Source organism: Pieris napi, chromosome 10 (assembly GCF_905475465.1).
Source record: "Pieris napi chromosome 10, ilPieNapi1.2, whole genome shotgun sequence".
Taxonomy (NCBI): Eukaryota; Metazoa; Arthropoda; class Insecta; order Lepidoptera; family Pieridae; genus Pieris; species Pieris napi.
Genome location: NC_062243.1, coordinates 10,823,401 through 10,849,924, shown reverse-complemented (window position 1 = coordinate 10,849,924; position 26,524 = coordinate 10,823,401). Strand labels below are relative to the sequence as shown.

The window sequence follows — 26,524 nt, the reverse complement described above, 5'->3', positions numbered from 1 at the left end:
CGGTCAGGCACGTCAAATGTGAACTTATAGTCGAATTTTTAATTAGACGATATCAACTGACGTTTACGGTGTTGTCAGTTTTGTAATGAAATAAAAATAGTGTTGTGACAAAGTGAAAACCCCTGAATTAATGATCGGTGATGGCACTAGTCGCCGCGCCGCGCTTTGTAATAAGACGTCAAAAAACTGATTGTAGTTACATAGTACTAGTACCTAACTTATATCAGAGCACTTTTATACAATTTTGAAATAGAAATAATATTCTTTTATTGTTTGAAATGATTGACTATTCACACTCATTGTTCATTCATCTGATTGAACAAGATCTGAATGCATCACTATTACTTTAAATATGGCAACATTATTTTACAAAGTGACATTAGCTACTGTCAGTTGGCTTCGTCTAATTAAAAATACGACTATAGGTTAAACCGCCATCTCTAATAAATTATTTTTTAAACGAATTAAATAGACCAAAGAGACAGATGCAATCTGAGGTCAAGACCCATTTATGATTTAGGGTTGTAGTGCCACTGGATTAATATTATATAGTTTCCTTAACGTATATTTACTCTCTCTATTTGGAAGCTCTGCTCGGTAATAGGCAGAACATTCCACAATCGAATTACAGAGACGCTAAAGGAGGAGTTGATAGAGTTAGATGTATTTATAGGGAACAGAAGTCACCACTTATGGGAGGAACAAAGTTATCCTTTAAATATACGTTTTGGGATCGAAAGTATGGAATACAGGATATGACAATTACGACACCAACGGCTATGTCTATGTTGTGATCACACAAATTCTGAAGACGTTTAAGGCGGAAAGTAGATTTTCATTAAGATCGCAATAGCATTGGTCGCATATCAACATAGCCTAAGATAGGAAGAAAGATTCTGTGCCGGCATAATAGCAATAATAGCAAGTAGGGAAACAATTTTCTTAGCCGTCTTAAAGAGGCCGTCGCAGATTCCATTCTTCTACGTAACCTCCGTATTTGTACAATGTACAGTACAGGATAAGGGTTGCTCAAGATATATGCCCCGTATACATAATACCGTTTATAGTGACCTTAGGAAGATATCTCAATCGATCCTCGCTCATAACGGATAATATTATAAAAGCCAATCTGATCATGTATACCAGTGGTTTTGGGGACCCGTTAGTTTTATAAATTTATTTCTACATTCGATATAATATTACGTTTTTAGCTTATATGTTCTTGGACTTAGCAACGGCCAACAGTTGTTGGTTGTGTCTATTTAACTATTTGAAGCCGTCTCTCTTGAACAAGTTTTGGTGTTTTATATGAATTATTTTTGTACATTGTCTTGTTCCCTTCTGATAACTCCAACTCTACAAACTCAGAAACACCTTGCATGTCGCCAAGGGACGCGTTATCCAAAGATCAAATGATCATCCGTTGTGTGTGCCTTACGAGTTACGACACAAAGGAATTTTAATTATACATAGTTGCTTATTGATATATTGTACTATACTACAATACATGCAAAATGTGCTTCTCTATCAAATATGTAATTATATTTATTTTATCGTTTTCATTCAGGGGCTGATCATAAGAGGGCGTGACATAATTTTTTTTTAAATTTAAGACTAGAGTGACCGTTTTATGCTATATAACTGTTTTCTCTTTTCCACTCATAGTAATCTGTAGTCCGCTGTCCGCAGTTCCGCACCCTAGAATATTTGTTTCTGCATTTGTGAATATTTGATCCTAAGAGATTCTTAGTGTAATTTATGTTTGTACTTTAACAAAACTTTTTTAATATTTTTAAATAACAATTATTAGTTCATCGTCTAAACAATGGCGGAAGGAACGCAAATACTGAGACGCAATCGTCCTGGCTCAAAAGCAAAGGTAGGTATTGCAAGTTATGTACAAAAAGTAGATGCACTACCTATATAAATTTATAGATTGCAGGGGATAATTAAAAAGAAAATATTATAGTGTGATATTAATTACCTTACCTATGTTTTATAACGTAATTGTAATAATCAATTGTTACTATTATAGGATTTCTGTCGGTGGCCTGACCAACCTTTTGAAGAAATGGATAACACACTAGCGGTTCAACAATTGATACAACAAACCATAAGACGAGATCCCTCAAATCTGGAAGCGATATTAAAAATGCCTGAGGCTCAGGAAGAGGGTGTTTGGAAGTATGAACATTTGAGGTAATATAAAACATACCTAGAGTATACCACTTGAGTATTGCTATCTTCACTATAGGATGAACATTCCCATATAATTTCAGTGTTTACAAAGTCATATTGTTCAATTTCATACCATACCATAATCCTAGTTTCTTCAATCTTTAGCTTCAAAAACTAATACATAATGCAACATTGTCTTAAAAGTCACAATGTACACTTATGATTGTCAAAAAAATAAATGTATATGAAATGTTTCTAACTTTACATTTACAATAAAAACAATAGCAATTATATATATAGTTGTATCTTTTTGAGACAGTTTTTTATTACTATCTTGAATTAGGCTTGACATATAATAAAACCATTTTATTTCAATTATTGCAGTGATTTTTGAAAAAGCATGTATTCTTAAAAAATCTGCGTGTTAGCCTAGCAGAACTTTAGTAAGTAAGCAGCTAGTGCTTGTAAAGATAAAAAACTATTTAGTTAGAAAATGCAATATTTTGCATTAGTTTCATTTTATTGGCCTAACTGCTTAGATGCCACTTAACAAAGTTGGTTTTGAATCATAATTGAATATGTGCAGTTATAATTGAGACTTATTATCAATATTCTGTATTGATTTTACTTTCAGACAATTCTGTATGGAGTTGAATGGTTTAACCGTCAGGTTGCAAAGCGAGTGTAAGCCTAACACATGCACACAAATGACTGCTACTGAGCAATGGATATTTCTTTGTGCTGCTCATAAAACACCTAAAGAATGCCCTGCTATAGATTACACCAGGCACACACTTGATGGTGCAGCTTGTTTGTTGAATAGCAATAAGTATTTTCCAAGCAGGTAAAATGTCTTTCTATAATAAATATCTTAATAATCATATAATATAAAATCTATTTAAAAATGTGTTCATAATAATTATTTAATTAATTCTTTTATTTGCAGAGTGAGCATTAGAGACTCATCAGTTGGAAAACTAGGTTCAGTTTGCCGCAGGGTATACAGAATATTCTCACATGCTTATTTCCATCATCGTGCCATATTTGATGCTTTTGAAAAAGAAACCCATCTCTGCAAACGGTTTACATACTTTGTGACAAAATATTCTATTATCTCTAAGGAAATATTGATTTTGCCAAAACTTGATGATGAAGTACCAATTAATCAGCCAGTTGGGGAATCTGAAGCATAAGTCAGTTGATAGTTGGATCCAATTTTCTTTATATAACTCTTATATACCTTAGTGAAATTCAACTGCTTTTTAGTTATGAACAAGGTTTAATAATCAACTAGAGTATTGCCACCAGTATGAAATGTAACTAATGCAACAAAAGGCATTCCTAAGAGAATGATTGCTAAGGAAGATTTGAAAATGTTAATCTTTTTGGAAAAATAAAAATATTTTAATTAATTCTCTGTAATTTTTGTTTTACTAATATTTGTCTTATGTTTAAATGGTTTCTTAGTTTTTTGTGCGTGATTCTGCTTGATAAAAGACTTGTTTGTTTCCCAAAATGTGTTTCCATCTAATGTCTGGTATCTAAAAAGTTAAAATACATTTTGTTTAAATAAAAAAAGAGATAAATATTATTAAGATAAAAAATAAACTTTTTTTTTATAAAACTAGTCAGGTTACTTGTATGCATTTTTATGGAATATATTTATTTAATTATAACATTACAATGAATTTCTAATGTTATATGTAAATATAACATTAGAAATATATATAATATTTATTCTAATTGAGTTTCACTTTTTACTAAAATCCTTTAATATCTCTGAAATTTGTGTAGCTAATGAATTTGTCACACAGGGTACTTTTTATCTTTAAAAAAAGTGTGTGATAATTATATTTTGGTTCTAGTGTGGGTGCGTCAAAATGAATTACCCTAGTTGCTGGGTGTCTTCTATTTCTTGTGATGACAGTAAAATATGGATTACAGGAATCTGCCTCTTCACAACAATTGTTTCTAAACCATCAAGTTTGGGCTCCCAATATTCCTCTACACTGAAAAAAAAATTATAATATTAATTTTTATTTTATTTTTTGTTGTGGAAGTTATTTCGATTGGTACCTCTTAAATGTCAGCTTTGTTACTTGATATTTCAATGAAAATTTTCTTTTTAAGATTTCAGCACATGATATCACTTTAGAAATGGCTACCCCAGCCCCACTCCAAACTACAGTGGTAGTTGCTTTATCCTCCAAAATTCCTGATGCATGTGATAGTAAATTTGTCATTTTACTGCCTCCTTTTACCTGAAATGTTAAGAATAAATTTAATTGAAAGTAATAGTATTATCATTAACATTAATTTAGTCTACCTGCATCCATAGGAAATCAACAGGAAGGCTGTTTATTGGTATTTTGTCCCTCTCCATTTGTTCTTCTACATTCTTTCCTTTGAAATAATTTTCCATTTTGGCTGAAATAGTAATATTATAAGAAAAACCCCTGTGCTCTAACAAATATAGTGTTATCTGTAAGAGCCCATGAATAAGTTATTTGCCATGTGAACATCTTTTATTCTGTAGTATTTAAAGCCACATGTTTCTGATGTATAATATGCCTGAAATTGCATGCGGAAATCTTTTTATGAAACTTTAGGCTTTTAAAGAAGTACTGTATTTACGAATGGAAATTGGAATAAAAATAAGAACCTTAATAACAACATAAATTATTAATCAAAGAAATGGTTTTATTTATTATAAAACTTTATCATAGTTTATTGTTTTAGAAATAAATAGTTTTATTTATTAAACGAACTGTCAGCTGAAAGATTTTTGAACAATGCACAGATGATTTTGATTATGTATTCTAAGACAACTGACAATTACAACCACAGACGGTGCAGGAGTACTTGTATCATCTGTAATCTATAGAATCTGTCCTTAACCAGAACCACCGTATAGTCCGTTCACAATAATTAATTTACCTCTAGGCTAGGGAGCTCGCGAGCATTAACTATATGTTGTGCTCGTATTGCGTATTGATACGACAAAATTTTCTTAATGAATTAAGGTCGTTTTTAAACTACAGGGATTTAAATCTATAAAAAAAGTTGATACTAAATAATTTGCTTGTGTGCACCTGCAGTTTATGGACAATTTACCATTTAGATAACAAAGAAAATCTATAAAATATCTAACAAAGGTCTCTGTATTATCACAGGAGGTAAATGTAAAAAAAGAGCCCTACTAAATCATTTTATCGTAGCTGTAATTGCCATTCGATTTATTAGAACACCCCGAATACAAAAAAAAAAATAGTATTTTATTTTACTTACTGACTTTAACCGTTACTGTTCGTTGACATCCGCAAATCTGAAGAAAAGTATTATGGCTAATTAAAGCGATTATTCGTAGTATGTCTATTTTTTAAAAATTTTATTGACATGCGAACATGATATGAACCCCGATCCGAAAAAACACGAAAAAATAAAAAATAGCATACAAAAACATTCAAATGGTCTGCTTTCGGAATATCTGTGTATCAACACCCAGGGTGTTTGCCTCATTTATATTTTTTTATAAGCAATATAAACAACAGTCAAAGAGGCAGACACGGGCAAATGATATAGCATAATTTTGCCTGTTCGCGTCCATCGCCCAATTCGCGTCCATTTTACGGATCTCCCTTTGAAAACTCTCGAAATTAAGTGTACCTACTTAAGACACCCATAAGTCGAAAAGTCATTACCGGCAACACCTCAATGTATAAGAGGCACGCACACATAGACAAAAGTTCCGTAAAGGCCGATTTACATTATCTTAGTGTTTAGGAGAGTGCTTTAGTACAACTTGAATGGCAAGTTCTTTAGTGCTTTAGTGCGTTGCGAGTGAACGTTTATATTTCTTCTAGTAGAGTATCATTACAGCGCCACAATGAACGCGCAACGACGTCGGCAAATACGCTCTATTCTACGCAAAATACTAATAGCCCGGTCATTTTAGACATAAAAATAGTGATCAAATAAAGAAAATTCCGACAAAGCTAAATTTTCGTAGAGACCTTAGGTTTACCACAAGGAATAAAGTGTCAAAAGTCCCTATCAGTCCCATGTGAGCTTAGGGACTTATTCGGGGCCCAAGGTCAAAATTTTAGGTTTTTTGGATTTTTCTCGAAAACGGTAAGTTTTATCGAAAAAACACGCACGCGTTTCACGGCACTTATTATAGCACTCTCCTAAAGATTTGACAAAATTACGTGTTTACACACAACGAGGGAAGATCTCGGGGCGTACGCGGGCGCGGGAGGGGTATCACTTGAAACAACAATAAAAAACGATTCTATTTTGATTCAACTTGAAAGTCAAGTAGAACCGTACTAAAGCAAGTAGCGTTTACATGTTTCAACTAAAGTACTATCCTAAAGCACTCTCCTAAACACTAAGATAATGTAAATCGGCCTTTAGTCCAAGAAATCCTGCGTAGAAACAATAGTCATTAGTCAATGACGGCTGTTCAACGATAGAGCGCGAACACGGGATTAAGAATGATTCACGCTACACCGTGTCTCGACCGGGCCGTGCCCCGGCCGGGGCACGGTCTAACATTAATGATATACTTTTGTATGAAGTAATTCATGCCTGACCGTTGCTCGGCCGTGCCCTTACCGTGCCCCGGCCGGGGCACGGCGTTGTAATGTCGGTGGGTATTGTTTCCCGGCTCCGGCACGGTCCGGCTCCGGCACGTCGTAACATGAACGTAGGCGCCCGGGCACCCGCAGAGCAGTCAACGTCAAATCTTAGTGAGGTTAAAAATTTTTGTGTTTTTTTTTTGACAAAAACAGATATAGTCGTACAAACACGTACGTGCGTACACCCAAACAGCCTGGTGTAACATGAACCACTGTCCCGGCCGGCGCACGGTGGACGTGTCCCGGCTGAGGCCCGGCCCGGTCGCGACACGGTGTACCGTGAATCATCCTTTATTGTGATATCGTGGTAAGTTTTTCATTGTTTTATATGTATTTTGCATATATGTATAGCTGTTTCTAGACTTTGATAATGATAAAAGGAATTATATTAATTATAAATTTGTTATTTTTTTATAGTTAACGGTTAAAATAAGGTGGACGCGAATTACTACATCGAATTTATAAAACTTCCACTTTGCGTCCGCAATGGACGCAAACTATACCTACAGGGAATAATAACAAATTAAGTAAATCGCATCCATTTATTTTAATTAATTCCCTACAGTTGGTTTGTTTGTAAGTATGTATTTTTGAATACAAAATGTGTTGTACACATACACATTTTTGATACCTATTCAACTTTGAATGAAATGAGTAATTTCTTTAATTCTTATTTTTTATGTTTAAAATGAGTTCTTTGCCGATAAGAAAGAACAAGGAAAAAAGAGCATACATAGAAGAAGATTTAAGAAAAGCGTCGCATGAAGTTCCAGAGAAGAAGAAATCGGTAAGACAAGTATGCAAAGAATATGCTATTCCAAAGACCACAATATTGGACAAAATCATTGGGACCAGATGGAGTCAACAAACCGGGCCCAGAGCCTGTGCTAGGAGTAGATGGTGAAAAAATGGTAGTTGAATGGCTTCTTAACATTTCTAAATGTGGATCACCAGTGAAAAAACAGGAATTGCTTGATGCTGTTCTGAAAATAATAAGCGACGGAGGAATATAAAATAAATTTAAAGTTGATCGCCCAGGTCAAAAATGGTTCGAAATTTTTTTGGCCAGAAATGTAGAAATCTCAGTTAAAAATGCGTAGGACATTAATAAAGCTAGAGCCCAAGTCACAGAAGAGTCAATCAGACTGTGGTTTGAAAAATTAGATGAAGATTTGGAAAGTATACATCAAAAAGATATTATGTATCTTGAGTGATCCTACAAGATTTTTCAATGGGGACGAAAGTGGTTTTGCTCTTTGTCCAAAGACAGGAAAAGTTCTAGGCCCAAGAGGGTTCAAAAACTTATACCAAATAAAGCCAAGTGATAAAAAGGAAACATAACGGTATTATTAAATGCGAATGGAGATATGTGTCCACCTTGTATTGTGTTTCCATACATTAGACCACCAAAATCTGTAGTAAATAGTATGCCCCAAGATTGGTGCTTAGGCAGATCGGAGACAGGTTGTATGAGAGTTGAACTGAACTAGTTTAACAACTGGATAGTGGAAAATAATATAAAAACCCGTGCTTCTACTGGTAGATGGGCATAAATCGCATATGTCCTTAATGCTAAGTACGGCATGTGAACAACTGCAAATTATTTTGTATGCCCTTCCGCCCAACACCACCCATATTTCAACCAGCTGACGTAAGCGTATTTGCACCGGTAAAAATATTTATTTATTTATTTATTATTCTGCCGTCACGAAAACAAACTTATGCACATTGTTTAATGATGCATTAAAACATCCCAACATTTCCGACAACATAAAAAGTGGGTTTAAGTGCTGTGGTCTTTATCCATTCGATGCAAATAGTCCAGATTACACTAAATGTGTAAGAAATACTTTAGAGAATGTACAGGCCGTTGGTCAACAGTCACAAGATGTTACCCACTCGGAAATTAAAAGCTTTAAAAAAGTTTTAAAACATCTGAAGCCATCACTAAAACAAAAAAATAGTTAGAAAAAGTCTCTCCCTCAGAAATAGGATTTGCTGAGATTTGTATCGAAACTGAATCTGAGAAGTCACATAATATGGAATTTTCAACAAAAGAAAATAGTACCATTTTTAGCTATTGTGAATTGGATACAAGAAATCGAGACCGAAAATGATTAAGGTAACTCAGATCCTACTGTACAGATTCAAACAGTATCAGCCCTAATACATTTACCACCAAAACCATTAGCCGAGACAATCCAGGAATAGAAATCTAGCATCTTCTCAACTTGATGTGATATATCCAGATAATTCAACTCTCGATACCAACAAAAACGATTCATTTCCTGACTTGTCCCTTTCGACGTTACATCTTTCTGGCAGTTACCTCGACGTCGGCTCTCTCGTGTCCTTAGACGAATTTCTAATTCTACCGCTTGAAGATATTGCATTATCGTCCACTATGTCTAGTATTGAAAAAAAACCTAAGGAACAATCGCCAGAACCGGCTTTGACTTCTTCGATTCATACAGCATCAGTTGTATCACTACCTCCTTGAGTACCACCAGCTTCAGCAGTTGTTGGAGAATTAACACTAAAAAAACATCTGATCCATTTCTAAATCACCAGATGCTGCAAGAATTCTCTAACAAAGCAAGAAAAGATAATCAAAGAACTCCAGCAGCCATATATTCTGTATCTTGGAGAAAGTATTATGAAAATAAAGAGCAGATGAAAAATGAAAAACAGGAAGCAATACGAAAAAGAGTTAGAACGAATAGAAAAACAAAAACAGAAAAAAACTTTAAAACATTCTCAAACGGATCGTAACACTGCTCCGAAACGAAAAAAGGAAAAACGTCACTAAGAAAACGTTAAAATATGTGGAAATTGAGAAAGAAAATTTACCAGCCGTGGAACGAGTGAAATGAATAAATTTCAGATGTAGAAAACGACGACGAGAAAAACATTGGCTGTGACAAGTGTACTTACATGGTACTATCATCTAAAATGCACGCGATTAGTGGGATTAAGCTTTTTAGAGGCCAAAGATAAGTCTTTTGAATGTGAATTGTGTCATTAATTAAAATTCTAGTAGTAGTTTATTTTTAATCATCTATACACTATAACAAAGCCGTTCATTAATAATTAGTCGAAATTCCTCATTTGTATCTAAGAAATTCCATTCACTCACGTACTCACATGTACCGCTCAGAAATGACGGCATAGTGCTCAGAGTTATTTTCAGGTATAGTAACAGCCTTCTTTCTAAGCGTTATTCACGTTGGTTCATTTCACAGGTATTTTTTTTCATGGGCTTGTAGTCTATAGAGCCTTAATAATACCTTGTTTCATGATTATTAAGATTTAACATTTCTTTTAGTAGTAGGATTAACCAAATGATTGTACTGTTTTGTTGCAATATTGCCAAAAACTTATTATTAATCAATACTTTGCAATCAAATTTATTTTGATTTATTAATAAGTAGATAAAAGTATAGGAGCATGAGTACCTACAACAGCCGATGAAGTAATCAGTACAATCTGAATTGAATTGTTGATTTTCATTTAAACAGCTGAACCGCTGAAATATTACATTCTGACATTTATGGTAGAAATACACCTTGTAACTGTTTCTAAAAAGGAAATCTCGTGAGACTATATTGAGTGTAAAGCATTCGCAAATTCTTATACTTAATTGAAAATGGTTTACGGACAGTAATAGACAATAACCGATACTCGGTACATTTGACACTTATGGACATGCGCCTGCGACTTCGTAATATGTAGTATAAAAAAGTGTGCTTCAACAATGTTAAAAATCAATGAATGTAGGTATTAAAGTTAAAACAAAAGCAATTAAACAGTACGAACAACTTTCAAAAAAGTAATAGGTAGTTTATAAATAACTAGCACCCTATCAGTGATTTACACAACAATTTACTGTTTGCAAATAAATATAGCATATGTTGCGCATGTATAATGCAGCATTCTAATGCTGAAAGACTTTTTAAATTCAGTCCAGTAGTTTTTCAGTTTATTTATAAATACAAGTCTTTCATCAATAATACCAAAGATGTAATTTTATTAACACAACTAAAACACTTTCTGAATTACGAACTACAGAAAAATCCGGCTAAGAACCTACTATCAATTACATAACTTTTTTAAACTAGGCGCATTATACCTATGATCTAAATATTTACGTAAAGTTCAGTACAAAGGTTATCAGAGTAAATTACGCTGTATGACATGCTAAGTTATCTTGCGGAACCAGTGTTTTAGCAACTTCAAAATGAACACGCACTTTAGTTTGGTGTTTATGACTTTGTTAATTGTGTCAATAAATTCGTATAAAATAGCTAGCTTAGACGAGTCTTGGATATGTAGAATTAAAAAGACATGCGTGGACTGCTTGCAGCTAGGACAATGTTCTTGGTGCCCCTCAAAGAGTGTTTGTTTCTCTGAAAGTACAAACACTGCGGAACAATTTTGTAATGAAACAGTGAGAACACATAACTATGAAAGTAAGTAACCCCTCACAATGAGTGCAAAGTTCAGATTTATCCAAACCCGAGTACCGAAAGCTTCAAACTTTGTAAAATCTATACTAGCGAAAGAGTTTGTTTTTTCAACGCGTTAATCACAATTATTGCTCTTTCGTATTTAAATTTATTTTTCTCTTGAATAGCAAAAAAGATTGTAAGACGCTTGGATCAATTAACATCTGAGAACTACTGGGCACAGCTAGTACATTAGAAAAATCATATGAATTGAAACCTACTTAAATAAGTTATCCAAAGGTTTCCAGACAACAACTATGTTAATTCGTGATTATTTGTCGTTAACATTTAAAAAAAAAATGTGTGCGTGTACTAGGTGTACACACGTAAGAAGTGAAACTTCTTTATGACCTTATTTTTCGAAAAATGATCTACTATATGCAACTTTACAGAAATTGTTTAAATAAAGTTAAATTAGATAAAGTTTTACAAAAGGCTTTTATTATCATAGACATGAATACAAATACAATTATTTCATTTTAACTTATTACTGTACTACTATGTAGTACTAAGATTATTACAGAATTTCATTAATTGTAATAGAATTATTAGTATTACTGTCATTGTTATCGTTATTATATATTTTTGTTACTAAAGGCTTCGAATCTCTTCGGATCAACTGTGGTAGGGACAAGTAAAGATGGCGCGTAACCGAAAAATGTGACAAATGTGTGTAAATTTTTTTCCAACGCCGATAAAGAAGTTTGACTTCAAAAAGCAACATGGCGCGTAACCTGCTACAAAATTTCTCCCATACGTCGATAAAAAAGTTTCACTTCAAAATATGGCGCGTAACGGAAAAATGTGACGCGTAACGAAAAAATGTTACACAAAATTTTTTTCCAACCCCGATGAAGAAAATTCACTTCAAAAATGTTTTCTTGCATGCCATTATTAATAAGTTATTACACCATTTGAATTTTCTATAAAACATATTAATTTAGTTGAATATATGTTTAAAGAATCAACGGGATTTCAACTTACATAACTGAGATTTAACGATATAACATTTTTGTATGAAACGTATTCGGTATTTGACAGTGAGTCTTTACGAAAATGCAAGATGTGCTTGCGAGGATATGGAAATGGAAAATAACTGTCGTCCGGAAGGCATGACAGAGGGACCTGAATGCCATGCCAGGGGGAAATGCGTGTGCGGAAAATGTTTTTGCAATGCGAATCCCGATCCTGAGAATCCAAGCAAGGTAAAATCTTTTCAATAAAAAAATATATATATCATGTATTGATTTGTTTACCTGCACGTTAATTAAACAATTGTGAATGTAACTTAACTACGAGGTCTGAAATCAAGATCGTGGAATGGAAATAATTATATTTATTGATTGACATATTGAAGCGATAATTTTTTTTAGAAATAATGATAGAAGAATAGAGGTATAGTGAAATTGCAGTAGGTACTCTTACATTATAACACATTTATATAGTTTTACGGTTCCTGGGTCAACGGGATGCTTTATGTAATAGAGGATTTTATTTTCACTCTATATTTACGACTAACGTATAACAGAATAATAAATGATAATTAATTAATTGCTAATAATGCTATAAATTGAAGTGCTGTAGAGAGTGCCTTCGTCTGGCTCTCTCTTCTGCTCTCGGGGCGTAACTCCGACGATTTAGGTAATCACAACGCTTATAAAAGCTTATAAAAGCTTATAAAACGCTAAGAAAGCCTAAGTGAGCAAAATATACAGCCTTGGCTCGTACAATAGTTGATATTTGTTCACGTAGAGATTTTGATGACATAGACAGTTGATTTTATTTAATAATTAAGAAAATAGACGCAGAAATGTGTCTGCCATGTCTAAAGTGGCTACAGGTTGTGACAGAATGTGTGAATAGGAAGTTAGAAGTTTAGTCTAGATTTTTATAATATTACGGAGATTTAGATTAATCGGAGGTCTAGATTTTTATTAATCATAAAATATTTGTTAAATTGCAGGTAATAATTGGTGATCATTGTGAATACGATAACTTCTCCTGTGATGGACCAAAATGTAATGAGGGACCCTATTCCATAAATGAACTGCACATTTACGCGGAGGAAAACGCTGAAGTCTCTGAAGTAGAGCAACCTCTTGAAGAGTAAAATGCATGATGATAATATACATAAAGAATAGAAATAGTTGTGTATAATTTGTAGTTTAATAATTCATAAATAAAAATAAATGCAATTTGTTTTCTAAATTTAAGATATCTTCAGCACGCCGGTCATCCATAGTATAAACCAAATTACGCATAAATAACTATATTCGGGAAAATATTCTTATAAAGTAGGAATCAATACATAATTGTATCATGTATTTAACCTTATTATTATATACAGTAGTAGTATAATAATAAGTCATTGTAAAAACTCTAGGCAGTTCAGTGGACCATTAGCTTTTCATTATTTACATTCCAACATGTTAAATATGTGAAGCATATGTAATATATCGCCCTTTCAGCTCTGTAAGGCAAGGCTCGGTACATTAAGCTTGGACTACCCGAGAACGACTGCTGGCGAAGCCTTATGGCTTTTAAATAAAAATTTAATAAAAAATGACTATCTATCTTATAAAAATATATATATTATTATTTAAATGATATTAAAAGGTTATGAATGCGGCAAAGAAGCCGCCATCTCAATTAAGAAATTGATATGAGTCGGGCGTCTGTCGGAGATAGCTCATCGGTTTCGAGTACCGCCCGTTATGGTTACGAGAAATTAGATTTCAACAAGCCCATTTTCTTTCCCAGAAGGTATTCATGCCATTATAAAGAGGGCGACCGGTTTATGAAAAATATTTCGAAATTAGAATATTATCAGGAAATATTTTTAACCTTGACTTAGACTAGACTTATTTATGGAGTAAGATCGAAGATAAAGTAAAAATAGAAACAGCTAGACTATAAAACCAATAATGATTGCCGATAGGCTTTCGCAATTCCAAACAAAAACTTTAGGCGGAGATTCAAAAACTATGATCTATGACTCCTATGATCAACATTTTGACATACTCCTGCATGTATACAAAAATGTGTTACAATTTGACAACCTCTTAATGGCTATATTTTCTACATCCGTAGCGCTGTCGTCACAAGGAATTACGCAGTACAACAATCAGATTGTTGTAGTTACGGTTTTAACTTTTGTAAGCTTTGCGATTGTAGATTAATATTCACAACCACTAAGTTTGTAAAGGACCTAAATCTGTGTTAAGAATATTATATTAAGCACAAGAAATTCGTCTTTATAATCCTTGTGAAGGTAAAGCTTAAACGGGATTTTAGTGACATTAAGTTTTCGCGGTTAAATTCACGTAGGGTACTTAAGCTTATTTAACAGACAACTTATAGTATTAAGAATTAAGGACAGAAATGTTTAACCCAAAGAGCTGGGAGACACAGTAGTGAGTAGACTATGCCCTCGTGATGAATATAAAAATTAAATATTTGTTTTTTATTGTTAAAATAAAAAAAATACTTCGTCGTAAATTTTTATTTAAACAAGATTTTTTCGAGAAAAAGTCGTTAAAATCATATCAGAATATAAAAAATGTTGTTAATATATTTCTAATCTCATTGTAGCAATATCTAGTTATTTCATACATTTTAATATTTCTTATCGTATTATAAAAACTAACGCGCGAATGCATTTATATATTATTAATAAAAATGAGTACTCTATATTTATTATTGCTTTCAAGTTTTTAATTTTGTCACAGACTTCTTGTTCTTTTTAATTCATTGAGTTTCATAGACACATTTATTCTCCTAATCAAGCCTCCTCAATATGGGTATATACTCAATATAGGTGTCAAAACACCTATATTGAGTAAGTAGTGATCTATGTACATAAATCATAAAATATGTAATTCGCCATTTAGAAGCGGCGGCCATCATGGATTTTCAATGATTGAAAAATGAATGTATTAAATTGTAATTGTCATTTCAATTAAAGGTGCTTACCAAATTTCAGATCAACCCGTCAACGAGGTCAAATTTTAATTACTTGTTTTGTCCCAAACAAGCTGAATAAAACCGTTTAACAATAAATCTGCCCAATTGCCCCGTTTTATTAAATTAGTCATCTGTCTCTTTCACCACAATATAAACATAATTTGACAGAAAGAGACGAAAGAGTTAAAAGCGTCCAAATTTGAATTTGTCTGACTAACCGATCGTTTTATATACTAATATTGTAAAGGCAATGTTGTCAGGGGTAATCTCTGGATCTACTGAACCGATTTTAAACATTTAAACAATAGAAAGCCACGTTAGTTGTGAGTTTAGTCCAAAAAAAAATGTAGTCGGATTTGTTAAATCCGAGAGAGAAACGGTCGAACAAAACGTTTCTTAAGAACGCTGTTTTAACGAGAGATGTATAATTGAGTTCCAGAGAAAAGTCGTGGAGCTTGATAAGGCCTACAAACTTTTATATTATGTAAAAACAAGTCGATCGGTTTGTCAGTTAGTGATAAAATCTGAAACTTCACGGAATATATTGCAGTTTTCATGAATATCTAGAATATAAGGGAGGTTTAAGTATATCATTTTTTGGTAATTCAAGGCTTACGGGTTACGGTGGCCCTTCGCGAAGCGCAGGCTTCTTCTTTACGATTATTCAGACATGTCATGCAGGAGACAAAATTTCTCAACTCGTGAGATATTACAAAATCTTTATTAAAAGATAAAACTTTTTAATAAAAAAATATACAATATTGTTTATTTATGCTTTATTACCTTATTCAAAAACATACACATAACAAAAATAAAAAAAGCAGGTTACAAAAGTTATAAGGCAACGGGTGGCCTTATCGCCAACAAGCGATTTCTTCCAGGCAACTCTAATGTGGATCATTGAAAAAGAAACACCTACAGAGTACAAGAAATGCAAAAATTATTAACAAAAAAAAAAACTCAAAATAACACTACTTAACTAAATATAACTATAATTAAAATAAAATAAATTAAAATTAAAGAAAAAATAACAATCAGAATAAATAAAAATATGTATAAACAAAAATTTAAAATACAATCAAAAGGTTAATTAACAGAGTCACAATAATTAATATATACATATAAGCATACATACATATAAGCAGAGCTAATTACGAGGCAGAAAGAAAATGATCAAAAAGTAGCTTTTTAAATAAATTTATTAAACTTATGACGAAATTTAACTAGAGCTTGCGCTAGGCGTTTTCCTGCGGGACCTCGGCTTGGGCTGTCGCGGAGTGGTCAATCGCCTGAAGGGCAGGACGGAAGCTGACTGGAGTGAGCAAAGTGTGAAGTAATGATTACTAGTCGTGAGTCTTCTGTTTATATACTAAAGATGCGACGTCTGCGGGGTAGGATGCCGAAGGTCGCTGCTCCATTACCGATATCCTACTATTCTTAATGGCTTATCACCTCATTTATCGTTGTCCAAGGTGTCCTACGTTGTTTACCTTTATGTTTGGTATGGGACGTATGGGAGCGTTCAAGTATTACGTAACGTATTTTTTCCTTTTGTAAAACGTTACAATGCGGGGCGGGGATTAAATTACGCGTTATTGTTAATATTTTTTCCGACTTACACCACATAATAGTAACTAAAGAGTCACTAGGTGGTCACGAAACGTTTTACTATACTTGGGTACTGAAAAACGTTACGGCGAGCAACACGGGGGGGGGGGGGGGGGGTCAATAATCTCCAAAAATTGCGTTACGTAATACTTGAACGTATCGGGATTCTCAAGAATGAGATCATTTTCATTCAAAAGAACTCTCGTGACTTGGGTGGCTACACTCAGGCGTGAAATGTAGGATAACAGATGTAACAGTAATGTGATCAACAGTAAGTTGAATTATTGGATAATTCGAAACGAAAGCGTGATACGACTTTCAATCGAATGAGATGTCAATGAAGTCGGTCCCTTGATGTATATTGCACAATAGAGAGATCTCACATAATAATATGGCATTGGTATTCAGAGGCGGGGAAGAATGTGCGTTCCAGCGAGGCGACTACTTGGCGTTCTTCATCGACACCCCCAACACCCCGCTCAATGCCACCCCTGCTATATATGTTATTACTCAGTTTGTTTAATAATTTTTCCTTCATCTCTGCCGGGGTAAGGTGAGAATAAGACACGTGTACAAAAATCGAGGTTCTAAAATTAACGATAAATTGTAGATATTAGGACAATATATGATTTTGTTTACCTACCTATAGCGATTTAGATAACATTTAAAAAAATCTCAAATTAGCAATAGGTCTTTGTTTATGTTCATTAACATTTTAATTTACGTTATACATAAAAAGTAATTATTAAATAATTGCGAAATGTCACTTTCATTTCGCATCGTGACATCTACTTAATTGTTTGCTTATAGAAAACAAAGTATAAAAAATTAAATTAGGTTTCTGTACAACAGAAGTGTAATTAACGATGAAACATAGTTGCCTATGTTATTGAACAGACTTTAGAAAAGGAATATCAGTTTAAAACCTGCAAATTCGTCCCCTAATTCAAAAACTAAAATTTATATCAAAATAATCCTTTTTATTTTACATTAGGTATATTCCAATTTAGGAAAGAATTATTCAAAAAAGTAATACCTTTTATATTTTATAATATATACATAAATATGTATATATTTATATCTAATTATTATTAATTTATAATCTTCCAGCTAAACATATACATAATTGAACGAAAACAATAAGACAATACAACATTGCCAAAACAGATTACATTGTAAAATAAAATATGTATACGAAACAGAAACATTAAGTACATTCTTAGATAAAAAAAAAAAACAGAAACTGAAATTACAGATTTAAGAAACTTAAAACAGAGTAACAAAGCGAAAAGCACACCTGCTTGGAATTAATAGACAACACTCCAATTTCAAAAATATCTCATACATACAGGAAAATGATAACTTTGAGCCTTTTTTGAAGTAGATTAAAAAAATCACAAAATACTTTGTCTATGAGAAGATGCGACATTAGTGGTTACTCGATTTTTATAAAATTATCGAAGTTCCTACTTAAAGGAACAGTCGACACTTGCGTATATCTCTCATGCTTATGTGTTTTGTTTTTGTAAAATCTTTTATCTTTACCACTGATGCTTAAACGAGCTTTTTAATTTATATAAAATTAAACTCCTAAAAGGGTGAATCTAATTAAGAAATTAGGAATATTCATGAACGTTAGTGGTTTTTTAAATCAGTTATTTAAATATGTTTTCTATTATTGATTATAAATGTTAGCAAAAAAAATAGCAATAAAAGCAGCGAATTCAGGATTCGGCTACTTAAGTAGAACGAATTAATTCATTAGGAACTTGTAACATCTCGCAAAACAAAATCAACCTATTCTGTAAAAAGTTTAATTAAAAAAAACAACCACAATAAATTTATGACTTGCCGCATTACATACATACAAAAAGTTTAATATAATTATTAAATTTAGCTGATATTAAGTGTTTTACATTTGTTTAATTTAAGCACTGTTCACCGCATCAATTGAAAATTAAATATTTCAGCTATAAATGTTTGCTCTAGAATCGTCAGTGGTTGACCGCGCATTGTCGCCCCCGCGTCATATACTATAAGCTATATTAGATCCTTGAGAGCCGCGTAAAGTCTTCGAGTCAGTCAGTAGACGCCGCGTCGGTAACACCACTACCTCTTCCGAACTGAAAGTACATAGAACGATGGACACCGAAGAGTTCCGTGTTAGGGGCAAGGAGATGGTTGATTACATTTGCACGTACATGAGTACTTTAAGCTCGCGGCGAGTGACTCCATCCGTCGAACCTGGCTACCTTCGCACTGCGTTGCCCTCCGAGGCACCAGAGCATCCGGAGGACTGGGATGACGTTATGAAGGATGTAGAGAATAAGATAATGCCCGGTGTGACACATTGGCAGCATCCACAGTTCCACGCTTATTTTCCGGCGGGGAACGCGTATCCTTCTATTCTTGGTGATATGCTTTCTGCTGGTATAGGATGTATCGGGTTTTCATGGGTAAGTATTATTTATCTATACTTTATGACCTGTATAATGTAAAAATGCACGGAACATCTAATATATAAAATTCTCGTGTCACAATGTTCGTTCCCACACTCTTCCGAAACGGCTCAACCGATTCTTATGATTTTTTTTATGCATAAGTCTGAGAATCGGACTCTATTACTCTATACTCTATTTTTCATCCCCCTAAATGTTAAGGGTGGTCCCACCCCTAAATTTTTATTTTTTAGACAAAACTTTTTGTTTTTATTTCTTTATGATACAGCATACAAATATACATACAACTATTATTTGTCAGCCCTCTACCGTAAACCCCTATTTTTTATTATAGTAGATAGATATTTTAATTGAAGTAAAAAAATGTTTCCTAGAAATAATATACATGGCAAAACGACGTGTGCCGGGTCAGCTGGTAATAAAAAAAAATTATATATTCATTTCGAATTCGGGGTTTTTGTGTGCTAGTATGGGAGTAATCTTTATGAGACATAATAAACTCCTTATTTAGACAACACATTGTAGGTGTCCAAGTTTCGAATCCCAAATATAATTAGATAGTGATATAGACTTCAACCCTAAGGAAAGAAACCCTAGAAATTTGTATGTGAAGATTTGTGAATAGATTTTGAAACTAAATAATTGTAAAGGAATTTTAATGACGTAAATTCAAAAGACGAAAAAACTAATTCTACACAAAAACAAGTTTAAATTAAACAGAGAACTTTCAGAACGTCGATAGAAATGTGTGCAAATATGCTTGCAACTTATTGATTAGAATGTAATTATTTACAAGAAGGGCTGGGTGATATTGATTATTGTTTATTTAGGTCATGTACAATTGAAATGTATTATTTTTTGGTACTATGCGGTTCACGACTTTCTTTGAAAAGTCTTTTCAGAAAATAATTTTTGTTTCGATATTCACACGATATAGGACATCAACCAATTCGACTTAGGATCCTTCAAGAAAAGAGCGTACCAATTCTTAAAAGGCCGGTAACGCACTCGCGAGCCCTCCCTCATTGAGTGTCCATGGGCGGCGGTATCACTTAACATCTGGTGAGCCTCCTGTCCATTTGCCCCCTGTTCTATAAAAAAAAACCAATTCAAGATTCTGGGCCCTGGCTCTATGTTGATGAACCATTCAGGATAGACAGATCTATAAAATCAAAACTTAGTATATGGGTCGCTGCTTCTTAAAATCGAGTTACTATGAACCGTTGCTCATATTTTTAAACTTGCTTTCTACACAGATACTTTTAGCATTTAATAAACCAGCTTCTCTAATCTACGAAAACGAATCCTTACATACTATACATACAGATTTTAGTACGATATTCGCCAAAATATAGTATAATTTTATGATATGCGAGGTTTAAATGACAATCGACTTGCTAAAAGTAATTTTGCTAAAATACACGAAAATCAACAAGGGCGAAACTGCGGACAATCAAGCTGGTTAGTTGTTAATAGGCAGCACATCGTTATTGTACGACGAATAATATATGAATCTTCATTCAATTCTTCAGGGATTGCTAGAAAACATCACATCCGGTTTCTATATTCCAAATATCAGACAGGAAGTATTATTTAATATTGTAGCCTTGGGTGTACCTAACAAAAGTGAATTTAAACTTTTTTTTAGGCTGCAAGTCCTGCTTGTACTGAATTGGAAATCATCATGTTGGATTGGATGGGTGAGTTTAATACGAAATTAAACTTTTACTATGAATGTATAGTATTAAAGTTTGATAAAGGACATTAATATTTCATAAAGGTTTATGATATTTTTAATTCTCCGCACCAAGTCAAGCATATCTATCCGTAATGGAAGTTAAACTTTATTCAGCTAGTTTTCTTCATAAATAATTCCAGGTATATAAGATAAGCTATAATTTTCTGTTCATTAGGAAAAGCTATTGGCTTGCCTCCGGCATTCTTAGCTCTCGAGGAGGGCAGCAAAGGTGGTGGTGTAATAGAGGCAAGTTAATTTCTTTTTACATTCTCAGAAAAAATAATCATTCTTTGTAAGAATATTAAATTTAAGATTGTTTTGATTCACTCATTTGATTATGTCTAATAATGTTTAGGATGTTGAAAAGAAACATATATTTGTGCTTTATAATTGGTAAAACATACATTTACTTATACAATAGGTATTTATGTTAACGTAAAATTGTAAATACCGTTAGATTGTAATCTATCTCGCGAGATTATAAACTGTCGAAAGATTGTGAACCTCAGCGTACTGCTTACAATTTAACGTATTATTATTCGGTAGATTGTACTACACTAACTTAGTTATCATTCAAACTTCTTTGGTCAATTACAGATTAATTTTACTTCCCAACAATTTCATATAACTACCGAATAATAATACCTTAAATTTTAAGCAGTTCGTTGAGGTTCACAATCTTTCGACAGTTTACAATCTCGCGAGATATATTACAATCTAACGGTGTTTACAATTTTACGGTGACATTTACAAATTACTTAACCTACACAGTAATAAAAAAAAAACACGTTTAAAAAGTTTTTTCCCTGTGGCATTGTACATTTAACGCTGGCAGCATTTCCTCACTGTATTGCGATAATTATTCGTTGAGCGCGGAAAGCACCAGCTCTGGGGTCACCGGTACTATCTACCAGGTGCCAACTTAAATCTTTAATTAGCGCCTGTACACTTGAACCCCACGGCTCAAGAGTATCTACTCCAAAGGGAACAAAATCGAAGTTGGAGGAAAGACTCTTATATTTGAGCCGTTTATTTTTAAACTATTAGTTATACGTTTGGGTTACGGTAGATAAATGCAAAGAAGTACGTACGTATCGCAATACAGCGAGGAAATGCTGCCAGCGATAAAGGTACACCGCCACAGTGACCAAACTTTTTAAACTTGTTCAAATTTTCTTTTTATTAATTTTTAATTATTTTTATTATTACTGTGTAGGTTAAGAAACTTGTAAATACTGTATATTTGATTGTTACAATTAATAATATCAAGAGAAAGAATTCAAAAATATGTGTTTAAAATTGATTAATGAATTAACCCTCCACAGGGTTCAGCGAGTGAGTGTGTTCTTGTGTCAATGCTTGCCGCCCGCGCCGCGGCTATCAAGCGACTCAAGCACCAATTCCCAACGGTCGACGAGGGACTTCTGCTGTCCAAGCTAATAGCCTATTGTTCTAAAGAGGCCCATTCATGTGTCGAAAAGGCAGCTATGATTTGCTTTGTCAAGTTGCGGATTTTACAGCCCGACGATCATGGATCTTTGAGAGGGGAGACTTTAAACGAGGTATTATTTTTCCATTAATATTTTGGTTTTAGTAATATAAAGCTGATTGATTAATATGGCCTATAACTCTGTTGTGCAGGGTTCGATCTCCGTCAAAACAGTATTTATTTCATAATGAAATTAGATGCAGAAATGTTTTACAATTCACATATTTTTATCTACATTTAACATGTGGTCTATGGTGTTTCAAGTTTCCTTGTTGTCGTTAGAACAGTGAAACCTCATTATAAAAATCAAATTAATTAGTCGATTTGAAACAAAATATATAAAGTGATCGAAAGTTGTGCAAGGGTAGAAGTATAATTATTTCATACTAGAATTAGTTGATTTATAATTAGGACTAGGATAGAACCTTAACAGTTAACTTTAGTACCTAGTCAGGGGTTATGTCCTTCACCAAAAAATACAACCATTTAAACGTCTTTAAATGTCTTAGGTACAACTAGTTAGTTATTAGTTATTTGTAGTTAGGGGAGCTATTTGTTTACAATTGTATTTTTAACTAACTATAGTAAAGTAGCAAATAGGCTATGTTTAATCTCTGTATTTTTAATTGAAATAGATAACGAGTTGCCAAGGAAGTCAGTAGGTCATAGCGAGCCGAATAATCGGTGGTAATTGAAAAGTTCTCGGCGTTTTCCCCGAGACATGGTCGCGCACTTAATGGCTTGTTTCAAATTCCTGAAATACTACGGGTTGAAGCGGACTTATTAATAAACTCATTATCACATAGACTATATGTTTATCCAATGGTATATATTAGATTGCCTTTCCTTCTTTAAGTGTTTTGTTTATTGAATTGTCAGCCATAGGTAAGTATGTATTTAGTTTTTGTTCTCGCTTCTTAAGAAAGAACGATTTTTGTATAGTATTTTGCAATTTTTTTGAATATTTACAATATAAAATTGTAGTTGAGCTGTAGAATAATATATTTTTGCGTTATTTCTATGATCACTGTCATTTATATATCTACTAACATTTTATTTTGCACTGATGAAGAGGTAATCGCCGTAACTGGAGCCTATTTTAAGGCTAAAGACGTTCATCGTACTATAAAAATAATCGCTATAATTGTTGTACCGCTCTCGAAGGCGAATAAAAAAAAATTAAATAATCAAATTAATTTCTATGTAAAAAAAGATTTTTCCTATGTTAGCCTACGAAGTTTTTAGCCCAACTAATATGAATGATGTTAATTGCAATGTAGCTCTGTCAAAATGATTAATTAATAAATAAAGTGTTTTATTTGACCTCAGTCAATGGAAGAAGACGAACAAGCCGGTTTAGTGCCATTCTTCGTCAGCACAACGTTGGGTACAACATCCGGCTGCTCATTTGACAACCTTCCTGAAATCGGGCCTGTTGTTCGGAGATACCCATCGGTTTGGCTGCATGTTGATGCAGCGTATGCTGGAGGTGCCTTCCTCTGCCCTGAACATAAATATCACCTAGCAGGAGTGGAATACGCTGACTCATTTAATACAAACCCTAACAAATTTATGTTAACGAGCTTTGATTGCTCACTTCTGTGGGTCACCAACCGATACCTTTTAACATCGGCTCTGGTAGTAGATCCTTTGTACCTGCAACATTGCTATGACCACACGGCCATCGATTATCGCCACTGGGGTGTTGCCCTTAGTAGGCGATTTAGGTCCCTCAAATTGTGGTTTATACTAAGAAGCTATGGTATCAGCGGCCTACAAAAGTATGTACGACGCCATTGCGAACTCGCAAAATACTTTGAAAATCTTGTCAAGAAAGACGAAAGATTTGAAGTCTGCAATGATGTCAAGGTAATCGTAATTTCATTCAAGATTAGGTTATGATGCTTCATCTATTACATTTATTCGTGTATTACAGTTAGGTTTAGTCTGCTTCCGACTTATTTGTGGCCCTGATGAGACTCCGAAACAAACAGATGACTTGAACAAGAAGTTATTGACTAATATAAATGCATCTGGAAAAATCCATATGGTCCCTGCGTATGTTCAAGAGAAATATGTGATCAGATTTTGTGTGGTCGCTCAGCATGCCACTCGCGATGATATAGGTATGTATTGTGAATTTAAATGGGCCAATATACTTAAACTAAAATAATTAACGTTATACATATTAGCAGTAAGTTAAGTATAATGTCAACCTTTCTGCCCACCATACCTATATTTGGGGAATCAAACTCTACACTCTTTGATTTGTGTCTTTAGCGCTAAAGACTTATAATTTATATATGTACTTTGAAATGTACCTATCCCTAATATTTAAATCCATTCTTAGTTCATATACCACACGAGTAGCTATGGGGCACCTGTTGTTACGCATCCATGCCATGCCAATGTCAAGAACGTAACACGAACTTTAAACAGTTCTGCCGTTTTTTATCTTAAATCACAAACAATTGATCAATCAAAAAATGTTTATTTATGTATTTCCTCAGAAACCGCATGGGATGTCATAACTGAATTTGCTACTGAATTACTGGAAGGACCGGACAAAGAAAGGGTAACCATTACTTTTTCTATAATACGGATTTATGAAAAATAATCTGTGTAGATTTTGTAGATTTTTCCATAGTTATATAATCTACAATTTGTAGATAAACATGCTAAATGTTTTTCAGGATTTAAACGTCGAGCGCGCACGTCGCAACCGCGCGGCATTAGCACACAAGCGTTCCTTTTTCGTGCGGATGGTTAGCGATCCGAAGATCTATAATCCTGCGATTAACAAAACACCACCTCCGGTTCCAACTACACCTTTGACTCCACCTCCAATGGTTCCAATTACACCAGACACGCCATCTGAGGCAGAATCGGAGCTCATGCCATCTACACCGTAAATATTATTTTATGTATTTATTTTAACATATTATAATAAATGTATACCTAGTACAGAAATTGTACACACATTTGTGTTTATAGATATTTAAAGATAAGTTCGAAAGTTATTTTAAAGTCTAGATAGCAAGGATGATGGATAGCCAATTTATTTATTGAACAAAATCTGGAGTGAATTCAACGCAACCAATATTTGAATCTTAAAACCTAGAATATTAAAAAAAACACATAAAAAAAAAGAAAAAAAAAACACATAAAATGTTTTTGTTTTATTAAACGCGTATAACATATTAAAATAATAAAGTGTTTAGAGGAATAAAACGCGTTGAATAATCACAATTCAAGATACACTTATTTAATTTTATAATATATTTTCAAACTACTTTATCGTTCTGATAAAACTGTATGTTGCTGAAGTTATTACGACAACCAACTTTTATTGATTGTATACATATTTATAGGAAGCAGTCATCGTGGATAAGTTGGCCTTTGGCATTCTTCTTCCAAAGCGTTGATCACGATGCTAACGACTTGCCGCTCAGGTGAGAACAATTATTGTCTATTGGAATTTTACTAGAATGGTTTGGAGTAATATACTTCTTAAGAATTAGACCTTTGAGTATCTAAATCAATTTCAGTTTCTTAAGAACAAGAATGCGATATAATTAGTATATTTCCTTATATGTATAATTTTATTAACTGAACTAAATGTGAACAGTTTAAGTCACCATTTTCTTATTAAGGGATTGCCGAGTATTCAACTTCAGATCTTGAAATTATATTTATTCCATCGTTATTTATATAGACAAGGTCAAAAGTTTAATTTTACCTTAGCTAATAAAATATATTTCCTTTATTAGATTTCGGCACTTGGACACGATGGTGCGTTTGAAGAGCCCAAACCACGGCCGTCGCGGATCCTCCCCCGGAGCTTCGCCTGAACGCCGCGCCCACTCACCCCATTAACCCTACCGAAATTATGCATTCCCCACTTAACTAATACAATACTTCGAGCATTATTAGTGTTTTAATTA

General features: G+C 33.4%; 4 protein-coding genes across 4 annotated transcripts; 3 read left to right on the top strand and 1 right to left on the bottom strand.

The window, feature by feature from the left end:
• Nucleotides 1–1,663: 1,663 nt before the first annotated feature.
• Nucleotides 1,664–3,600, top strand: LOC125053161 (MOB kinase activator-like 4). The gene is made up of 4 exons (XM_047654393.1): nt 1,664–1,879; nt 2,036–2,199; nt 2,813–3,022; nt 3,125–3,600. The coding sequence occupies exons 1-4, from the start codon at nt 1,826–1,828 to the stop codon at nt 3,369–3,371; spliced, it is 675 nt and encodes a 224-aa protein (XP_047510349.1). The 5' UTR covers nt 1,664–1,825; the 3' UTR covers nt 3,372–3,600.
• Nucleotides 3,581–4,983, bottom strand: LOC125053162 (ribonuclease P protein subunit p25-like protein). Its single transcript, XM_047654394.1, has 5 exons — nt 4,841–4,983; nt 4,505–4,605; nt 4,255–4,439; nt 4,068–4,187; nt 3,581–3,719 (listed from the first exon to the last, which is right to left on the bottom strand). Exons 2-5 carry the CDS (start codon nt 4,598–4,600, stop codon nt 3,587–3,589), a joined length of 534 nt encoding a protein of 177 aa, XP_047510350.1. The 5' UTR covers nt 4,601–4,605; nt 4,841–4,983; the 3' UTR covers nt 3,581–3,586.
• Nucleotides 4,984–11,007: 6,024 nt separating this feature from the next.
• LOC125053319 (integrin beta-PS-like) lies at nt 11,008–13,531 on the top strand. The gene is made up of 3 exons (XM_047654640.1): nt 11,008–11,287; nt 12,365–12,528; nt 13,287–13,531. The coding sequence occupies exons 1-3, from the start codon at nt 11,056–11,058 to the stop codon at nt 13,431–13,433; spliced, it is 543 nt and encodes a 180-aa protein (XP_047510596.1). The 5' UTR covers nt 11,008–11,055; the 3' UTR covers nt 13,434–13,531.
• A 5,337-nt stretch (nt 13,532–18,868) lies between these two features.
• Nucleotides 18,869–26,509, top strand: LOC125053377 (tyrosine decarboxylase). Its single transcript, XM_047654722.1, has 10 exons — nt 18,869–19,350; nt 21,002–21,053; nt 21,267–21,337; nt 22,417–22,653; nt 23,910–24,449; nt 24,517–24,706; nt 25,091–25,155; nt 25,274–25,488; nt 25,952–26,032; nt 26,351–26,509. Exons 1-10 carry the CDS (start codon nt 19,036–19,038, stop codon nt 26,454–26,456), a joined length of 1,872 nt encoding a protein of 623 aa, XP_047510678.1. The 5' UTR covers nt 18,869–19,035; the 3' UTR covers nt 26,457–26,509.
• Nucleotides 26,510–26,524: the final 15 nt, after the last annotated feature.

What these genes read in the sequence shown, in the direction of transcription:
- LOC125053377 (XM_047654722.1), top strand. Translation starts at nt 19,036, where the DNA reads ATGGACACCGAAGAGTTCCGTGTTAGGGGCAAGGAGATGGTTGATTAC. An exon ending in AAGTCTGCAATGATGTCAAG is followed by an intron (nt 24,450 to 24,516) that starts GTAATCGTAATT and finishes CGTGTATTACAG; the next exon opens with TTAGGTTTAGTCTGCTTCCG. An exon ending in GAGCTCATGCCATCTACACC is followed by an intron (nt 25,489 to 25,951) that starts GTAAATATTATT and finishes ACATATTTATAG; the next exon opens with GAAGCAGTCATCGTGGATAA.
- LOC125053161 (XM_047654393.1), top strand. Translation starts at nt 1,826, where the DNA reads ATGGCGGAAGGAACGCAAATACTGAGACGCAATCGTCCTGGCTCAAAA. An exon ending in TGGAAGTATGAACATTTGAG is followed by an intron (nt 2,200 to 2,812) that starts GTAATATAAAAC and finishes TTTTACTTTCAG; the next exon opens with ACAATTCTGTATGGAGTTGA. An exon ending in AATAAGTATTTTCCAAGCAG is followed by an intron (nt 3,023 to 3,124) that starts GTAAAATGTCTT and finishes TTTTATTTGCAG; the next exon opens with AGTGAGCATTAGAGACTCAT.
- LOC125053162 (XM_047654394.1), bottom strand. Translation starts at nt 4,600, where the DNA reads ATGGAAAATTATTTCAAAGGAAAGAATGTAGAAGAACAAATGGAGAGG. An exon ending in TTGATTTCCTATGGATGCAG is followed by an intron (nt 4,440 to 4,504) that starts GTAGACTAAATT and finishes TTAACATTTCAG; the next exon opens with GTAAAAGGAGGCAGTAAAAT. An exon ending in GAAGACACCCAGCAACTAGG is followed by an intron (nt 3,720 to 4,067) that starts GTAATTCATTTT and finishes TTAACTTTTTAG; the next exon opens with ATACCAGACATTAGATGGAA.
- LOC125053319 (XM_047654640.1), top strand. Translation starts at nt 11,056, where the DNA reads ATGAACACGCACTTTAGTTTGGTGTTTATGACTTTGTTAATTGTGTCA. An exon ending in GAGAACACATAACTATGAAA is followed by an intron (nt 11,288 to 12,364) that starts GTAAGTAACCCC and finishes GGTATTTGACAG; the next exon opens with TGAGTCTTTACGAAAATGCA. An exon ending in ATCCTGAGAATCCAAGCAAG is followed by an intron (nt 12,529 to 13,286) that starts GTAAAATCTTTT and finishes GTTAAATTGCAG; the next exon opens with GTAATAATTGGTGATCATTG.